Source organism: Mobula birostris, chromosome 22, assembly GCF_030028105.1.
Source record: "Mobula birostris isolate sMobBir1 chromosome 22, sMobBir1.hap1, whole genome shotgun sequence".
Taxonomy (NCBI): domain Eukaryota; kingdom Metazoa; phylum Chordata; class Chondrichthyes; order Myliobatiformes; family Myliobatidae; genus Mobula; species Mobula birostris.
Genome location: NC_092391.1, coordinates 8,481,761 through 8,499,656, shown reverse-complemented (window position 1 = coordinate 8,499,656; position 17,896 = coordinate 8,481,761). Strand labels below are relative to the sequence as shown.

The 17,896-nt window shown below is 38.9% G+C and overlaps 1 protein-coding gene and 1 long non-coding RNA gene across 7 annotated transcripts in view; one reads left to right on the top strand and one right to left on the bottom strand.

Moving 5' to 3' along the window:
* The window catches only part of scai (suppressor of cancer cell invasion), a 144,111-nt gene that overhangs the window by 95,436 nt on the left and 30,779 nt on the right, over positions 1-17,896 (top strand). For all 4 annotated transcript variants that reach the window (XM_072239899.1, XM_072239900.1, XM_072239901.1 and 1 more), the window contains 4 exons: positions 3,994-4,092; positions 4,473-4,569; positions 6,045-6,143; positions 15,643-15,795. In XM_072239899.1, coding sequence (XP_072096000.1) covers positions 3,994-4,092; positions 4,473-4,569; positions 6,045-6,143; positions 15,643-15,795 — 448 coding nt within the window. The remainder of the gene's footprint in view (positions 1-3,993; positions 4,093-4,472; positions 4,570-6,044; positions 6,144-15,642; positions 15,796-17,896) is intronic.
* Positions 13,111-17,896, bottom strand: part of LOC140186060 (uncharacterized) — a 43,284-nt gene continuing 38,498 nt past the window's right edge. Inside the window, exons 4-5 of one of the 3 annotated variants that reach the window (XR_011882773.1) lie at positions 13,665-13,804; positions 13,111-13,283 (exon numbers count right to left, since the gene is read on the bottom strand). This is a non-coding gene — a long non-coding RNA (uncharacterized lncRNA). Of the gene's footprint in view, positions 13,805-17,896 lie in introns of all 3 variants that reach the window. The other 2 variants (XR_011882774.1, XR_011882772.1) reach the window with 2 other exon arrangements.

Sequence of the window (17,896 nt, the reverse complement as noted above, 5' to 3'; positions counted from 1 at the left end):
ATTCATAGAATCATTATAAATGAACCTCCTTTGAACCCTTTCCAATGTCAGATAAGTGGCCCAAAACTGCTCACAAAACTTCAAGTAAGGCCTCACCAGTGCCTTGTCAAGCCTCAGCATTACATCCATACCTTTATATTCTAGTCTTCCCGAAATGAACGCTAACATTACATTTGCCTTCCTCACCACTGACTCAACCTGCAAGTTATCTTTTAGGGATTCATGCAGGACTCCCAAGTCCCTTTGCAGCTTTGATTGTTGAATATTCTCTCCAGTTAGAAAATAGTTGACGCACTTATTCCTTCTACCAAAGTGCATGACCTCTATCATGTCTCCTCTCATCCTTCTTCTCTCCAAAGAGTAAAGCCCCAGCTCCCTTAATCTATGATCATAATGCATACTCTCTAAAGCAGGCAGCATCCTGGTAAATCTCCTTTGTACCCTTTCCAATGCTTCCACATCCTTCCTATAGTGAGGCAACCAGAACTGGACACAAGTGGAACAAGAACAAGTGTGGCCTAACCAGAGTTTTATAGAGCTGCATCATTACATTGCGACTCTTAAACTCTATCCCTCGACTTATGAAAGCTAACACCCCATAAGCTTTCTTAACTACCCTATCCACCTGTGAGGCAACTTTCAGTGATCTGTGGACATGTACCTCCAGATTCCTCTGCTCCTCCACACTACTAAGAATCCTGCCATTTACTTTGTACTCTGCCTTGGAGTTTGTCCTTCCAAAGTGTACCGCTTCACATTTCTCCGGGTTGAACTCCATCTGCCACTTCTCAGCCCATTTCTGCATCCTATCAATGTCTCTCTGCAATCTTTGACAATCCTCTACACTATCTACAACACCACCAACCTTTGTGTCGTCTGCAAACTTGCCAACCCACCCTTCTACCCCCACGTTCAGGTCGTTAATAAAAATCACGAAAAGTAGAGGTCCCAGAACAGATCCTTGTGGGACACCACTAGTCACAATCCTCCAATCTGAATGTACTTCCTCCACCACCACCCTCTGCCTTCTGCAGGCAAGCCAATTCTGAATCCACCTGGCCAAACTTCCCTGGATGCCATGCCTTCTGACTTTCTGAATAAGCCTACCGTTTGGAACCTTGTCAAATGCCTTACTAAAATCCATGTAGATCACATCCACTGCACTACCCTCATCTATATGCCTGGTCACCTCTTCAAAGAACTCTATCAGGCTTGATAGACACAAACTGCCCTTCACAAAGCCATACTGACTGTCCCTGATCAGACCATTGGTTCTCTAAATGCCCAGGGATCCTATCTCTAAGAATCTTTTCCAACAGCTTTCCCACCACAGACGTAAGGCTCACTGGTCTATAATTACCCGGACTATCCCTACTATCTTTTTTGAACAAGGGGACAACATTCGCTTCCCTCCAGTCCTCCGGTACCATTCCCATGGACAACAAGGACATAATGATCCTAGCCAGAGGCTCAGCAATCTCTTCCCTCGCCTTATGGAGCAGCCTGGGGAATATTCCGTCAGGCCCCGGGGACTTAACTGTCCTAATGTATTTTAACAACTCCAACACCTCCTCCCCCTTAATATCAACATGCTCCAGAACATCAACCTCACTCATATTGTCCTCACCATCATCAAGTTCCCTCTCATTATTAGCTAGCTTACCTTCATATTTCATCTTTTCCTTCTTTATGGCGTTTTAGTTGCCTTCTCTTGGTTTTTAAAAACTTTCCAATCCACTTCCTACCTATGTTTTTTTTCCTCCATTATATGGCTGTCTTTTGCTTTTATGTTGTCTTTTACATCCCTTGTCAGCCACGGTTGTCTCATCCTCCCTTTAGAATACTTCTTCATCTTTGGGATGTATCTATCCTGTGCCTTCTGAATTGCTCCCAGAAGCTCCAGCTATTGCTGTTCTCCTGTCACCCTGCTAGTGTCCCCTTCCAGTCAACTTTGGCCAGCTCCTCTCTCATGCCTCTGTAATTCCCTTTACTGATACACCTGTCTTTAGCTCCTCCCTCTCACATTGCAGGGTCGATTCTATCATATTATGATCACTACTTCCTATGGGTTCCTTTACCTTAAGCTCCCTAAACAAATTAGAATCAGATTTGTTATCACCAGCATGTGTCGTGAAATGTGTTAACTTAGCAGCAGCAGTTCAATGCAAACAATATAGAAGAAAAATAAAAATAATAATAATAATAAATTAATTAATCAAAGAACAGAAATAATACATATAAAAAAAGTGGGGTAGTGTTCACAGGTTCAATGTCCATTTAGGAATTGGATGGCAGAGGGGAAGAGCTGTTCCTGAATCACTGAGTTTTCCCTATTATATTCTATTTGCTATGTCCTCACCTATGTATCACCCTGAAGATTCCCACCATTCCTCCTACAGCCCACCTTGTTTGATGTCACTGGCATTTGATATCTGTCCAAATAATTAACTAAGATTATGAACAACTGAGCTTCTAATCAAGGTTCAAGAGTTCAAGATTGGTTAATGATATTTCCAGTACAAAGTGTAAAGGAGAACAAAATGATTGTTACTCTGGGTCTGATGCAACACAAAAAAATACAGTAAAATAAAGAATACAATAATTTTAAAAATCTGCAGTAAATATAAATACATAAGATAGCTTATATACATTGTATATATATGAACTGATGCTAGGCACATAAGTGTCTGTAAATAAGGTGACTGACAGAAAATGATAAAATGGTGGTGGTTGGGGATGTGGAGGCTGGGTTAGTGGGTGGAGGTGTTGATCAGCCTTGCTGCTTGGGGAAAGTAACTGTTCTTGAGTCTGGTGGTCTTGGCGTGGATGCTACATAGCCTCCTCCCTGATGGGAGTTGGACAAACGGTCCATGAGCAGGGTGAGTGAGATCCTTCATGATGTTACTGGCCCTTTTCCAGCACCTTTCTTTATTTGTGAACTTGATGGTGGGTAGGCTGCTGCCAATAATGCATTGGGTAGTTTTCACTACCATTGCTGAACCTTTCTGTCTGCCACAATGTAGTTTCCATACCATACAGCAATGCAGCATGTTAGGATGCTCTCTACTGTGCATCTGTAGAAAGATGTGAGTATGGATGTGCATAGCCCAGCTTTGTTCAGCTTCCTCAGAAAGTGGATGTGTTGGTGAGCTTTCCTGCTGGTGTAGAATGTGTTCTGGGCCATGAGAGGTTGTGAAAGATGTGCACTCCCAGGAGTTTGAAATGGCTTGCAGTTTCTACTGCTGTGCCACTGATGTAAAAGAGGGGTGTGAGTTCTGCTGAAGTTGATATAAACACCTTCTTTGTCTTGCTGACATTGAGGAAGAGGTTATTTGTCTGGCAGCAAGCCTTGATTTCTTCCACCTCCTCTCTGTAGGCCACCTCATAGTTGTTGGTGATGAGCCAACATTGTCGTGTAATCGGCAAATTTGACAATGTAATTATTTGGCATCCCACTACATGGCAGCCCACTATTCACTATTTCACAATACAGAAAATTATTTCAACTCTGTTAACATGCTTCTTTTCTGAAAGCCTTCTGAAAATCTAGATTAAAGTAGCTATTGTCACATCATGTTGTTTGTTCATCTTTATCTGCTAATTGCAACTTCAAAATCACGAATAGATTTGTCCAATGTGATTTCTCTTTTCTCAATTCCACATTGGCTCTTAAGAGTGCCCTGTTACAAATTCTTTAACACAAAACATTGGGGTTGTGGAGGAGAGGAGTAGAAAAAGGTTTTATGCCAGACCCCATTGTACTTACTTCCTTGAAAATGAATGGTTAAAAGACTAAGCACAAGAGATTCTGTGTGTTACTCTGACAAAGAGTCCACCTTGAAAAGCTTCAATTTGTTATAAGCCAAAGAGGTGTTATCATTTTTACAGATGTTGTTTCTCATGACTTTTATGTTCTGATGCAACTTTAACTTCGCTCGTCTATTTTCAATATGACCTGGTCTTTCTTTTGTTTCCTGCCACCCTTTTACCAAGCTTGCGTACTTCTGAGACCAGTTATCTTAATGAAGCATTTTCCTTCTACTCTGCAATTAGGCAAAGGGCCTATTATTCCCAGGTCACCAAGGAAGATCGGTAAGATTTTATACCTGTATTGTTTCTCCAATTTCCTCACAACATAAAAGACCTAGATCTGTGGTTTATTTTCATAAGTAACCTCAGCGTATTTATAACCACAAGTACAATTTGTTATGTCTTTGGTTACACTTTAATTTTTTTTCTGTGATACATTTTGCAGGACTTGAGTCTGTTTTCCATTACAAGTTGTAATTTTTAGAATTTCACAAATACTTTTGAATTAGAGCAATGGATTGGACAGACAGTCTAAACTACTTGCAAATAATTCATTTTGTTAATTTTATCTGTATTTATTAACATTTTTCTCTTGTTTCTTGCTTGGATGTATCACACAATATTTCTTGGTATTGAATTTAAGTTGCACTACTTTTTTACAGGCCTGAGCTTGTAGTTAAAAAGCTACGGTATTATGCTCGTTACATAGTAGTTTGTCTGCTGCTTAACAAAATGGACCTTGTCAGAGATCTTGTAAAGGTATGGTATTTTTGTGAATTGTACATTTATGCTTATTTTTTTTTTTACTAATCACGCTTATAACTTTTTAAAACTGAACTCTATTTCTGAACTTTTTGTTTTTAGATCAGTTTATTATTGTTGAATTCACTATCTTCTGTTTTTCAATATTGCAATAAACCAATACTTTGCAAATCCACTTCTTCCAGCTTCTTGCTGGGAGTCAATCCAAATGTACAAACCCTGGTAAACTTCTTAACCTGTATATAAATTTCAAACTTGCTATCCTTGTGTGAACTTTATATTTCTAGCTTTATTTCTTTACTTCTCTCTTTGCTCTTTGCCCATACTGCTGATGAAGATCAGTTTCCACTTTCCCTCCATTACCCTGAAATTTTCAGCATGAAAAATACTTAGTCAAAAGCATCCAATCTTCAGTCACCACCCCTGTCTTCCACCTTGTCTTTGCTGATGTATTGAATTTAAAACCCATGTCCTCATCTTTAAATCCCCTTATGATTCTGGACCTTTGGTATCTTTCAGGTTTCCACCTCATTTTGTTTGATTTTAAAAATCACCTGTTTGAATTAATTAAGATTCCCATGAGTTACCCCAACAAACTTTGTCCGTGATTTTTCTGAGTACCACATACAAAATGCCGAAGGAACCCAGCAGGTCAGTCAGCATCTATGGAAATGAATGAACAGTTGATGTTTCAGGCTGAGTCCCTTCAGGACTGGAGGGGAAGGGCGAAGAAGCCAGAATAAGAAGGTGGTGGAGTGGGGGAAGAATTAAGAAGCTAGGAATTGATAGGTAGAAAAGGTAAAGAACTGAAGAAGAAGGAATCTGACAGGAGAAGAGAGTGGAGAAAAGGGAGGAGGGCAACGGGGAGGAGATAAACAGATGAGAAGAGAAGAGGTAAGAGGGGAGCTAGATTGGGAAATGGAAAAAGAGAGAAGGGAGGGGGGAAAATTGCATGATGGTCATGCCATCAGTTTGAAGTGACAAAGACAGAATATGAGGTGTTCCTCCAATTTGAAAACGGCCTCATTGTGGCTATAGAGATGTGCCCGTGATTTTTTAAAAAAGTAATTTTCATAGTTTCATCTGTAAGTAACAAAGTTTGTTTTAATCTGATGGATTTGCTGCAGTTAAATTTTAGAGCAGTCTTAACATATGAAACCTTTCTCAATGCAAAGTTTGGAATTGTTCATGATTGAATTGGTAATGTTTCACCATTGCCAGCCTTTTGAATACAAAACAAAATCTAAGCAGAACAGTGTTTTATCACTCCACTGCAATTACCATTTCATTCCTGAGTGCAATTACTATCTGATGCTGTTTGTTATAGAATGTGGCGGCATAGTGATCTATTTACAATTGTTTCTGCTTTTTCCCCATTGTGCTGGTTTAACTTTACACGCATCACTTTGAAAATGGTAATCTCATTATTATGGTGCTACAGTATACACCAAAGTGGTTTTTAATTCTATCAGGAGTTGTCAGATGAGATTGAAGATTATACACATCGCTTCAACACTGAAGATCAGCTAGAGTGGAATCTTGTATTACAAGAGGTGGCTGCTTTTGTTGAGGTAATCATAACTGGTATAATATAAGAATTTGTATCACCACGTCATTTCTTTGTTTATTTTCGTATAATGTTGTGGTTTACTGTAATATTTTCTGTTAATGCTGATAGTGCTTCAGCAATGAAGACAAGTTCAAGTTCAAGCTCCTCTGGACCACAGTGCACCCACAAAACATATATCACGCACAGCACATAAACCAAAATATTACCATAAATAAGTTAATAAAATATAGTTCAAAATGCATATGGTGCGCAGCACAAGTAAACAGTATAGTAAACCGGTGGTGGCAGTGTATTCATTAGTTTCACAGCCTGAAGGAAGAAGCTGTTATTTATCCAGTCTGGCATATGCTTCTGTATCTCTTTCCTGACAGTAGTGTATCAAAGAGATTGTGTGATGGGTAGTAAGGATCCTGAACAACGCTTTAGATCCTTCCTCTGCAATGCTCAGTAAATGTCACAAAAGGGGGGAGGGGGGTGGTAGACCCCGATGAGCTTCTCAGTGGATTCTACAGTCTATCCTCTGTAGGTTCTTGCAGTTCGATGCCTTGCAGTTTCCGTATCACACAATGATGCAACACTCATGACAGATATAATATAAGATGTAATACAATACAGATCTGAAGAATACACCTTGTTGAACCTCAAAGAGCTCAACACCGCAAACTGAACTCTTTTCCTAAAATAAATTTACCTGAAAAATTTATCAGCTAAAACAGTCCACTTGTTTCCTTGATCCTATTCCCACAGGTTTTTTTTTAAAGAAGTTGATTGCTCATTAGTTTCTGGCATTTTTCCAGATTCCTTAAAATCTGCAGTAGTTAAGTCCCTGCTTAAGAAAAATGACTGCTCTGTTTTAGACATTTTTAGCCCTATTTCAAACCTGCCTTTTCTAAGTAAATTTTAGAAAATGTAGTTTTTCAACAATTTAAATGATTACTTGAATAAAGATTCTATTCTTGACAAATATCATCAGGTTTTGGATCAAGTCATAGGACAGAAACTACATTGCTGTTAATGACTTTACGGTTTAATTCTGACATGTAACATATCAGTTTTTGAACATAGATCGCAGTGTTCTCATAAACCACCTTAGTCAACGGGTAGGTCTTTCTGGTACTGCGTTAAGCTGGTTTCAATCTTATATAACAAGAAGGTGGTTATTTATTTATTATTATTTCCCCCCTTTTTTCTCTCTTTTTTTCTCCCTCTGTCCCTCTCACTATAACTCCTTGCCTGCTCTCTATCCTCTGGGCTTCCCTCTCCCTCTCTTTCTCCCTAGGCTTCCCGTCCCATGATCCTCCCCCTTCTCCAGCCTTGTATCCCTTTTGCCAATCAACTTTCCAGCTCTTAGCTCCATCCCTCCCCCTCCTGTCTTCTCCTATCATTTTGGATCTCCCCCTCCCCTCCCACTTTCAAACCTCTTACTATCTTTTCTTCAGTTAGTCCTGACGAAGGGTCTCGGCCCGAAACGTCGACTGTACCTCTTCCTATAGATGCTGCCTGGCCTGCTGCGTTCATCAGCATTTTTTGTGTGTGTTGCTTGAATTTCCAGCATCTGCAGATTTCCTCATGAGAAGGTTCTTTGTTAGCTGTGGTGATTGTGCATCCAAAATCGATGATCTTGTGTTTGGTGTGCTGCGAGGATCAATTCTCGGCCCATTGTTGTTCTCACTGTACTCCCATTAGATCAGATTATTTCAAACCACATGGTGAATTACTACAGTTATGCGGACAACATGCAACTGTATTTGTTTCTTGCACTAGATGACCCTGAGGCTCTGAACCTACTGGTCCAGTGTCTTACTGGTATTACAGAACGGATGAGTTAAAATTTCCTTAAACTAAATAAGGAAAAAACAAATTTAAGTTACTGATTTCAATAAAAAAAAACAGTGTGAATCTTAGAAATAAATTTGATTATCTGGCCTTACAAATCGAGCCAAAGGTAAAGATTTAGGCATTATTATTGACTCTAAGCTAAATTTCAAATCACATTATTAACCATATATAATGAACTAAGACTGTTCTTTCATTTAAGGAACATTGCAAGAGTTCAATTTTTTTTATAACATCTCAAAATGCAGAAAATTTGATACACACTTTTGTTTTTAGCCGATTGGACTACTGTAATGAACTCTTTTCAGGATTGCCTAAGGAAGATGTAAATCAGCTGCAGTTTGTACAAAATGTAGTGAGTGCAGTCTTTGCAGCTTTATATTAAGGGATCAGCATCGGTGCTGGTGATGAAAAAGACTAAATAAACTCATCAAAAAGGCTGGATCCGTCCTTGGCTATAACTTGGACTCTTCTGAGTTAGTGGTGGAGAGGAGGTCACTAAACAAACTGTTATCCATTATGGGAAATCAGGCACATCCTCTCCATGACCTACTGAATAAGCAGTGCAGCACACTTTCGAACAAGCTCATTCAGCTCCGCTGTCACAAGGATCATTACAGGAAATCTTTCCTACCAAATGCAATAAGCATATACAACAGTTCATCTCCGTACAACAGGAGAACACACGTCATAGTACAATAGTCTCTATTTTATTATTTCGTACATTATTATTGCACATTGGTAAATTATTGTGTGTAGTATTATTCTGTACTTTATTAGTTAATATTGTTATATTTATTATTATTGCTAAGTGTGTTATTAAATGTTGCTGCCGTAACAAAATAATTTCCCACTCGGGATCAATAAGGTACTTATTATTATTAATAATAACCAAAAACAGAAAATCTGAGTACATTTCAACAGTTTTGGCATCATTACGTGGGTTGCACATGTCCTTTAGGATCAATTTTAAAATACTCTTAACTGTATATAAGGCTCTGAATAATCTAGCTCCTCCATATATTTTGGAGTGTCTTTTCCCTTACAGTCCTAATCGTAATCTTAGATCCACAAATACTGATTTGCTTAGTGTTCTTAGACCCAACTATATAAGAATCGGTGATGTGGCCTTTTGCTCTTATGCACCAAAAATCTGGAATACTCTACCGACTGAGATATGTCAGGTTAGCATTTCAAAACGCTTCTAAAAACCTATTTTTAAAATTTGGCTACTTATTATATTACTTAATGCGTGTTGACGTTGATTATATTTATATAATTTGATATATTGTATTTTATTCTACATAATGTTTGTCTAAGATTTTTAATTTTGTCTCATTTTTATGACTAGATTGGTTAATATTTACAATCTGTGTAAAGCACTTTGAAGCTACATCTTAATGTATGAAAGGTGCTTTATAAATAAAGATGTTGTTATAAAAATTTTAAAACATTTTATCTCAGCTCAAGCTGGTATAACCTGAGTACAGGCATAGCCAAGCATGCTCAATTGTCAATTGCTCGGAAGTTTCGGACTATTCAGGTGGTATTTAGTATTGTGGTGTTCTGGAGACTTACATAGATATTAATTACTGTGTAGTCCTAATTGTTTAATGCTATTGTGTAGTTACTTTGGGATGATACAGTTGTAGATATTACTATCGGGACAATGTATACCCTGTTCATGTTATAAAGTCTTTCAATTTCCTCTTTTAATTCAATGTATTTCTGGTGTTCTTAACTTATTGATTTCTGTAAGTTATGTGTGTTTGGAATGGCTACATCTATTAAAGAAGTTGTTCTTGCTTGTTTATCCTGCATTATCATGTCTGGATGGTTGTTATGGATTGTCGTATCTGTAATAACTGATTGGTCATAATATAATTTGTGGTATTCTGACTCTAAAACTGGATCAGATGTGTATTTGTAGTAAGGTGTGATTTCATTTATGTGTTCGTATTTTTTTTGTAATTTATTTTTTATTGAAGTTCATCATCAAACAAACATTTCCATAAGATGTATTTCAGATATTGTGTGTGTGTGTGTGTGTGTGTGTGTGTGTGTGTGTGTGTGTATGTACACACACACACACATATATATAGTCATATATGTCACAAATCACACAATATTTATCTGAGGTATACACTTATAGAAAAGAGAGGAAAGAAAGAACAAGCAAAAGGAGAAACCTGCGTACAAGTAGGGAGTGATCTTTTTTTTTTACAACATATTCATTGATTTGTGAGAATAAGATCAGGCCTATGAGGGTCAGTCGCTTCACGCCACGGAAATTGGCATAGCGCCGGCCTGATGGGCCACAAGGCTCGTGACAGACTTTAATAAAATAATGAAGTGTTATGTAGTTAAACCATTTTTCTAGTATGAATCAAATTGTTCCAACTTATTAACAGATGCTGTTATCTTCTCCATTTTGTAAATGCCCATTGTAATTTCCATCCATGCATTTAAAGTTGGGCTCTCCCGTGATAACCATTTCCTGGTAAGAATCTTTTTACCAGCCACCAGCAGTATATTCATTAAATATTTATCTCTTTTCAACCATTCTTGAGGTATATACCCAAAATATATGGTCTTACTTTCTAAGGGTATTTCACATTTAAAGATGTATTTTAGGGCATTGTGTATCCCACTCCAATAGTCTTTGATAACGGGGCATTCCCAGAAAATATGATAATGGTTTGCATTTTGATTTCCACAATTTCTCCAGCAAACAGGGAGGTTACTATCATAATGAGATTTCTGAGAGGGTGTAATAAAATAGCAAGTTTTTCCATCCAAACTCCCTCCATTTCTGTGAACTGGTACACTTCCATTGATACCTCCATATTGTTGTCCATTCTTCCTTAGATATAATTATCCCTCCTTCCTTCTCCCATTTTGTTTTAATGTATGAAGTCGAATGTGTTTTAAGATTTGACAAACCCTTATACATGCTTGAAATGATTCTACTACCGTTATCTGAATTACATGCTTTTCTAAGTAGCTCTATCAAACATGTACTTACCTTGGTTACATTTTTAACTATCCTATTAACATACTGTTGCATCTGTAAATACCGATAAAAGTCTTGTTTTTCTATATGTGTTTGTATTTTAAGGCACGGTTTTGATAAATGATGATGATTATTATTAATGCAGCTGAAGCTTGTTGCTAATTGGTTATGGCAGTGGAATTTTGACAAATAATCAAACTCATACATTGAAAATAGGTGGAGTTTTACCACTTCTTAGCTGGATGATTGCCAAAGGGAAGGGGTGGAAGTGCTTTTTACTGAACTGCTCCAATAATAGAAAACCATTTTGATAGCTATCAATTATCACTGCTACTTGTTCTGTCTTGTTTAATGAAGGAAGTGTGTTAATTAAGTAATGGTAGCTGGAGACCAAATGGTGTGTGTAAAATAAAGAACAAATCTTTTTCCTTCATTGAGTCAATATATTAATTTTCCATTTTAGTTAAAGTGATTTATGAAAAGATTCATTCTGTACACTCATTCTAACTTCATTTGGAGGATTGTGAAGGTAAAAAAAAATGGTTACGTACTTAAAAAAAATCTTCACCTGTTTGTTGAAATATGTGATGTGTTATTGTAATGAAATCACTGTTGAACACAACTCCAAAGGTACAGGTGGGCACAGGAGCAATCTTTATTTCATCCATTTATTTTTCAAACATGAAGGCTCTCCAATCGTCAGGGTCGCCCATGGATGTTGTATCCTAACTGTCTATACACAGACGAGGGGAGTATGATATAAAGATTATGCTGTTGCCCATGCAGCACCTCTGCCTTTCTACGCAGCTGATGAACCTAAAGGAACAGCAGAGACTGGTACAGTTCGGTGCTAGCAGCGATGTCACAGGAGTTGCCAGTCAGTGTTGAACTCAATATAGGTCTTCCTTATGGACTCCAGCTCAGGGCTTTTCCTCGGGGTTTCCTCCCGAAGCTTTCCCCGAGGCTGTGGAGAGTTTTCCTTCAGGATATGCTGCTAACCATGGCTGACAAGTCCCACTTGCCCAGTTTTCAAACATATTATGAAAAAATTGGTATCATTCTATGCTAATTTTGTACATTCTTGTCCTGAAATTGCCCTTTGTTGTTAAGCAATGCTCTTTGGTGTTTCTCTTGTTCGCCCTCACTTGCTTAGATAACTTGCTTAAGAAAAAGTAAGGGGTTTTGCAAGCTAATGTGTGGTATTAACTGTCGCTATTAAAGGGGAACTTTCTGTGGCACAATCTACATCCAGTAAAATTGGAGAAAAGGAGAAATAGTGGAAATTTTAAATGCAGGTTCTCCCAAGGTTACAATAGGGTACTGTGCCTGTGAACTGTTTGCGACCCAGACAGTTTGTAAGTTGGAGATGCGACCTTGAGCCAAGTTCCCACCTGGCAGAAGATGCCTGTAGCCCTGCAGCTGCTGGCAAATCCATCTCACCTTGTCTTCCAAACACACGTAAGCTGGGGAGCACCTGCAGTTGAATTATCACTAAAGCTTGTGGTTTGTTTTTTTTAGTTTGCTCATTCTCAGGTGGTGATGGCAGGCTCCGTTAGATTATTGAATGATGTTTTATACGAAGAACTTAATTAAACTATATTCAATATCAATTCACTAAATTAAAATGGATGTTATATAAAACCCAACTAAATTATAGGATGAGATACTACAATTGCAGTTGAGTTCTGGAGAACGTGAGAAAAATAGTGGAAAAGTAATTTTGACTTATTAGTGATTACTGGAAAACAGATGGCTTTCACTTAATTGCTCTCACTCTTACTTGCTCACTACCCTTCACTTGATCTCTCACTGTCTCTCACAAGTTCTAATGTTTGCCCATATTTTCACCTGCTCTTGCAGAATGTTAAACATCTTTCTCCCTCATGATTCCTGCCCTCTTTCTAGCACCCTCTCACCTCCACCCCCCTTTTCCTTTCCACCCATTGTTTAAGTAGGGTATTACAATATTACATTTCCCATTTACTAACTTTTTTCTTCATAAACTAATGTCATAAGCATTTTCATAATATCTAAAAATGAAAATTGGAGCATGCAGCAAGATTTTAAAAGTCTGTGTAAGTGACAGAAGTAAAAACAAATTGTTAACATTTATTCCTTCATAGATGTTTTAATAAGATAGTTGATGAAGAACATAAGAGATTCCACAAATGCTGGAAATCTTGAGCAACACGCAAAAAATACTGGAGGAACTCAGCAAATCAGTGTTGGATCCTGATGCTTTTGTGATCCAGAGGTTCTTTGGAAATCAAGAAAGAGGCATAAAACTTGTTGCTAGCAATTTTTTCGACAAAGAATAAAGAAAGACAAAGGAAAAAGCAGTCATGATCGTCTTATATTCAGACTAGAGATAACAACATTCCAGTAATAGCAATTAACCAATTAACCTATAAAATAGCCAAATTCAAATGGTGTGACACCTGCTACTGATAACTAAGAAGTTTCTAGAAAATTTAGAAGCAACTGTACTATAATTGGAAAATTCACTGAATAATTATATGTGCGTATATACATAAAATTACAAGTGGGCATTGAAACTTCAAACTATAAGAAAAATAGCAATTCTATACCACCATCCGACATCAGGCAGCATCTGTGGAAGGGAATAAACAGTCAACATTTTGTGCTGAGACCGTTCATGCTGTAAACCTTTACCTGTTTCTGCTGTAACTGAAAAGCATCTTTGGTGACTGTTTTTGTGTAATCTTTACAAGGGCAGACTTTTCCATTGTTCCTTTCTGATGGGATTTGCCTGCTTTTTCACTTGACATCCTTTGCTGCAGTAGGTCCAGCATCTGAAATTTGCAATGGGGGTGAGGAAGTTGAAATTTGTAGCCTGCCATTTCACCATTCATTTCTAGTGCATAATCTGTTCACATGAGTGATTTGTAAGAAGCTGCTGCCTCCCAAGTCATCGAGAAATGTGAAAAGTACTGAAAGTGTTGTCATTATTTGAGAAGAAATGCCTTCCGCTGTGGCCTGAGTAATAATACTGACTACTACTTAAGGTGTTTGAGTGTCTGTCAAACTGGCCTTTTATCCTTCGTTTGCAATGTCTAAATGACTATCACCCAGTGGCACTTACATCCATAGTGATGAAGTGTTTTGGGAGGCTGGTGTTCAAGCATATCGGCTCCTGAATGGATGGCAAATTGGCTCTGCTCCAATTTGCCTATCAAAGCAACAGGTCTACAGCAGATGCTATCTCATTTGCTCTTCACAAAGATGCACACATCAGGATACTCTTTATTGATTATAGCTCAGCATTTAACACCATCATCCCCTCAAAACTAATCAGTAAACTCCGACCTGGGCCTCAATACCCCCTTATGCAATTGGATCCCGGACTTCCTCACTTGTAGACCCCAGACATTGGTTTGGCAAAAGCATCCCCATAACCTCCATCAGCACAGGAGCACTGCAGGGATGTGTACTTAACCCCCACTCTACTTGCTGTACAGCTGTGACTGTGAGGCTGAGTACTGCTCCAACACCAATACCGTATACAAGCTTGCTGATGACACCACTGTTGTGGGCTGTATCAAAGAGGGTGATGAATCAGCATACAGGAGGGAGATTGAAAACTTGGCTGAGTGGTGTAACAACATCAACCTCTCTCAATGTCACTAAGACCAAGGAGCTGATTGTAGACTTCAGGAAAGGGAAACCAGAGGTCCATGAGCAAGTAATCATCAGAGGTGGAGAGGATCAGTAACTTTAAATTCCTAGGTGTCAGTATCTCAGAGGACCTGTCCTGGACCCATCATATAAATATTACTGTGAAGAAAGCACGACAGCAACTCTACTTCCTCAGGAGTTTGCTGAGGTTCACATGTCATCAGAAACCTTAGAAAAATTCTATAGATGTGTGTTGGAAGGTGTAATGACTGGCTGCATTACAGCCTGTTATGGGAACACCAATGCCTTTGAGCGGAAAATCCTACAAAACATGGTGGTTTTGGCCCAGTACATCACAGGTAAAACACTCCCAACCACTGAGCACATCTGTATGAAACGTTGCTGTAGAAAAGCAGTATCCATTAATAAACATCCTCACCACCCAGGCCGTGCTCTTTTCTTGCTGCTGCCGTCAGTTAGAAGGTATGGGTATCTCAGGACTTGCATCACTAGGTTCAAGAACAGTTACGATTTAGTCAGCACTGGCCGGAAGTAGTTTTATCTGAATAGTCGTGTAATTTCCTCTCTCTAGCTTCTACGATGGACTCAATGTGGATATTCATGCATTTACCAGCCGACGTTTAGATGGTTTGTGGATCACATTTACTGAAATCAAATCCATGTTACCTTGTACCTTATTTTCATCTTTTTCTTTTTATGCCATCCTTTTGTGACAGTTTTCGAGATGCACGTTGTAATTGACATTGAAGCACCATACTGATAACTTTCTACCACAATTCTGACTTGTGTTAATGGTCACATTTGGTGAAAGAGGTGGGTATTTTGTTGGCGCTTTATTTATGACTGATTATAAACATTAAGCTTCAGAGATGGATGACTTCAATTTTTTTCCCAGGAGAATCATGTTAACAAGTCTCATGTGATGGAATAGATAAATAACTTACCTATTTGGCTTTGGATACACACAATAATCATTTTTCAATATTTTTTATAGGCAGATCCTGCAATTGTGTTAAATGATGACAACAGCATTGTGGTAACCTCCAATCGTCTGGCAGAAGGAGTCGTCCCACCACTGGAACAGGGGATGGTAGCTGGCCAGTTGGCATTAGCAGATGCATTAATTATTGGAAACTGCAGCAGTCAGGTATTCCTTCTCTATTTTTTCATATTCTGCAGTCCTTAGCTTCTACATTCACACAACAAGGTCCCGTGTGGGAGGTTAGTTAGGGAAATTCAGTCGCTAGGTATACATGGAGAGGTGGTAAATTGGATTAGACATTGGCTCAATGGAAGAATCCAAAGAGTGGTAGTAGAGGATTGCTTCTCAGAGTGGAGGCCTGTGACTAGTGGTGTGCCACAGGGATCAGTGCTGGGTCCATTGTTATTTGTCATCTATATCAATGATCTGGATGGTAATGTGGTAAATTGGATCAGCAAATTTGCTGATGATACAAGGATTGGAGGTGTAGTGGACAGTGAGGAAGGTTTTCAAAGCTTGCAGAGGGATTTGGACCAGCTGGAAAAATGGGCTGAAAAATGGCAGATGGAGTTTAATAAGACAAGTGTGAGGTACAGTATTGCACTTTAGAAGGACAAACCAAGGTAGAACATACAGGGTAAATGGTAAGGCACTGAGGAGTGCAGTAGAACAGAGGGATCTGGGAATACAGATACAAAATTCCCTAAAAGTGGCGTCACAGGTAGATAGGGTCATAAAGAGAGCCTTTATTAATCAAAGTATTGAATATAAGAGCTGGAATGTTATGATGAGGTTGTATAAGGCATTGGTGAGGCCGAATCTGGAGTACTGTTTAAAAATGCAAACAACAGGAATTCTGCAGATGCTGGAAATTCAAGCAACACACATAAAAGTTGCTGGTGAACGCAGCAGGCCAGGCAGCATCTCCAGGAAGAGGTGCAGTCGATGTTTCAGGCCGAGACCCTTCGTCAGGCCTGAGACGTCGACTGCACCTCTTCCGAGAGATGCTGCCTGGCCTGCTGCGTTCACCAGCAACTTTTATGTGTGTTGTCTGGAGTACTGTGTTCAGTTTTGGTCACAAAATTACAGGAACGATATTAATAAGGTTGAAAGAGTGCAGAGAAGGTTTACAAGGATGTTGCCGGGACTTGAGAAACTCAGTTACAGAGAAAGGTTGAATAGGTTAGGACTTTATTCCCTGGAGCGTAGAAGAATAAGGGGAGATTTGATAGAGGTATATAAAATTATGATGGGTATAGATAGAGTGAATGCAAACAGGCTTTTTTCACTGAGGCAAGGGGAGAAAAAAACCAGAGGACATGGGTTAAGGGTGAAGGGGGAAAAGTTTAAAGGGAACATTAGAGGGGGGCTTCTTCACACAGAGAGTGGTGGGAGTGTGGAATGAGCTGCCAGACGAGGTGGTAAATGCGGGTTCTTTTTTAACATTTAAGAATAAATTGGACAGATACATGGATGGGAGGTGTATGGAGGGATATGGTCCGTGTGCAGGTCAGTGGGACTAGGCAGAAAATGGTTCGGCACAGCCAAGAAGGGCCAAAAGGCCTGTTTCTGTGCTACAGTTTTTCTATGGTTTCTATGGTTAACACATATATGCAGTGTAGTGTGTGCCCCGAGGTCCATTGTATCAGTTGCTGCAGCCTTAAATTCCAGCCTTTAACTCCAGCCTTTATTCTTGCTGGCTGTTTCAGTTCTTTACTGTAGGGAGCATTATGTGGCTCACGGCAGTAGAGCAATTTCCTCTGCTTGTTTTCTTCTCAAGGCCTGGTCCGCAGCCCTGCTTCTAATTGACAAACTGGGAAAAGGCAGTGGCTCACACTATCACAGCTTTCCTACTGAGTGAGGAAATTAGAAAACAGAAGCAGAAACAAATTAGAAAAGCTACCTTGTTGTAGCCAGCAAAGATAATAAGCGTATCAAATTGTTGAAGGTCTCTAAGTGACCCATTTGGAATGATATATAGTGGATTCCAGTTAATTGGGACACATTAGAACCAGTACATTTTGGTCCAATTAGCCAAAGTTTCATGGAAATAGTTAAAAAGGTATATTAAGAAAAAGACAAACTATATATATTTAAATGAAATTCAGAACAAGTTAAAACACTGTCAATCTCTGGTGTTAGTTTCTAATAGTTATTAACCCAGGAATTCATCCTGTGTACACTGCCATGTTCCTTTGATTGACGGAAACTGAATAAAATCAGCGTAGACACTTAGTGCACATAATGGACTGCCTTCATACAAAGC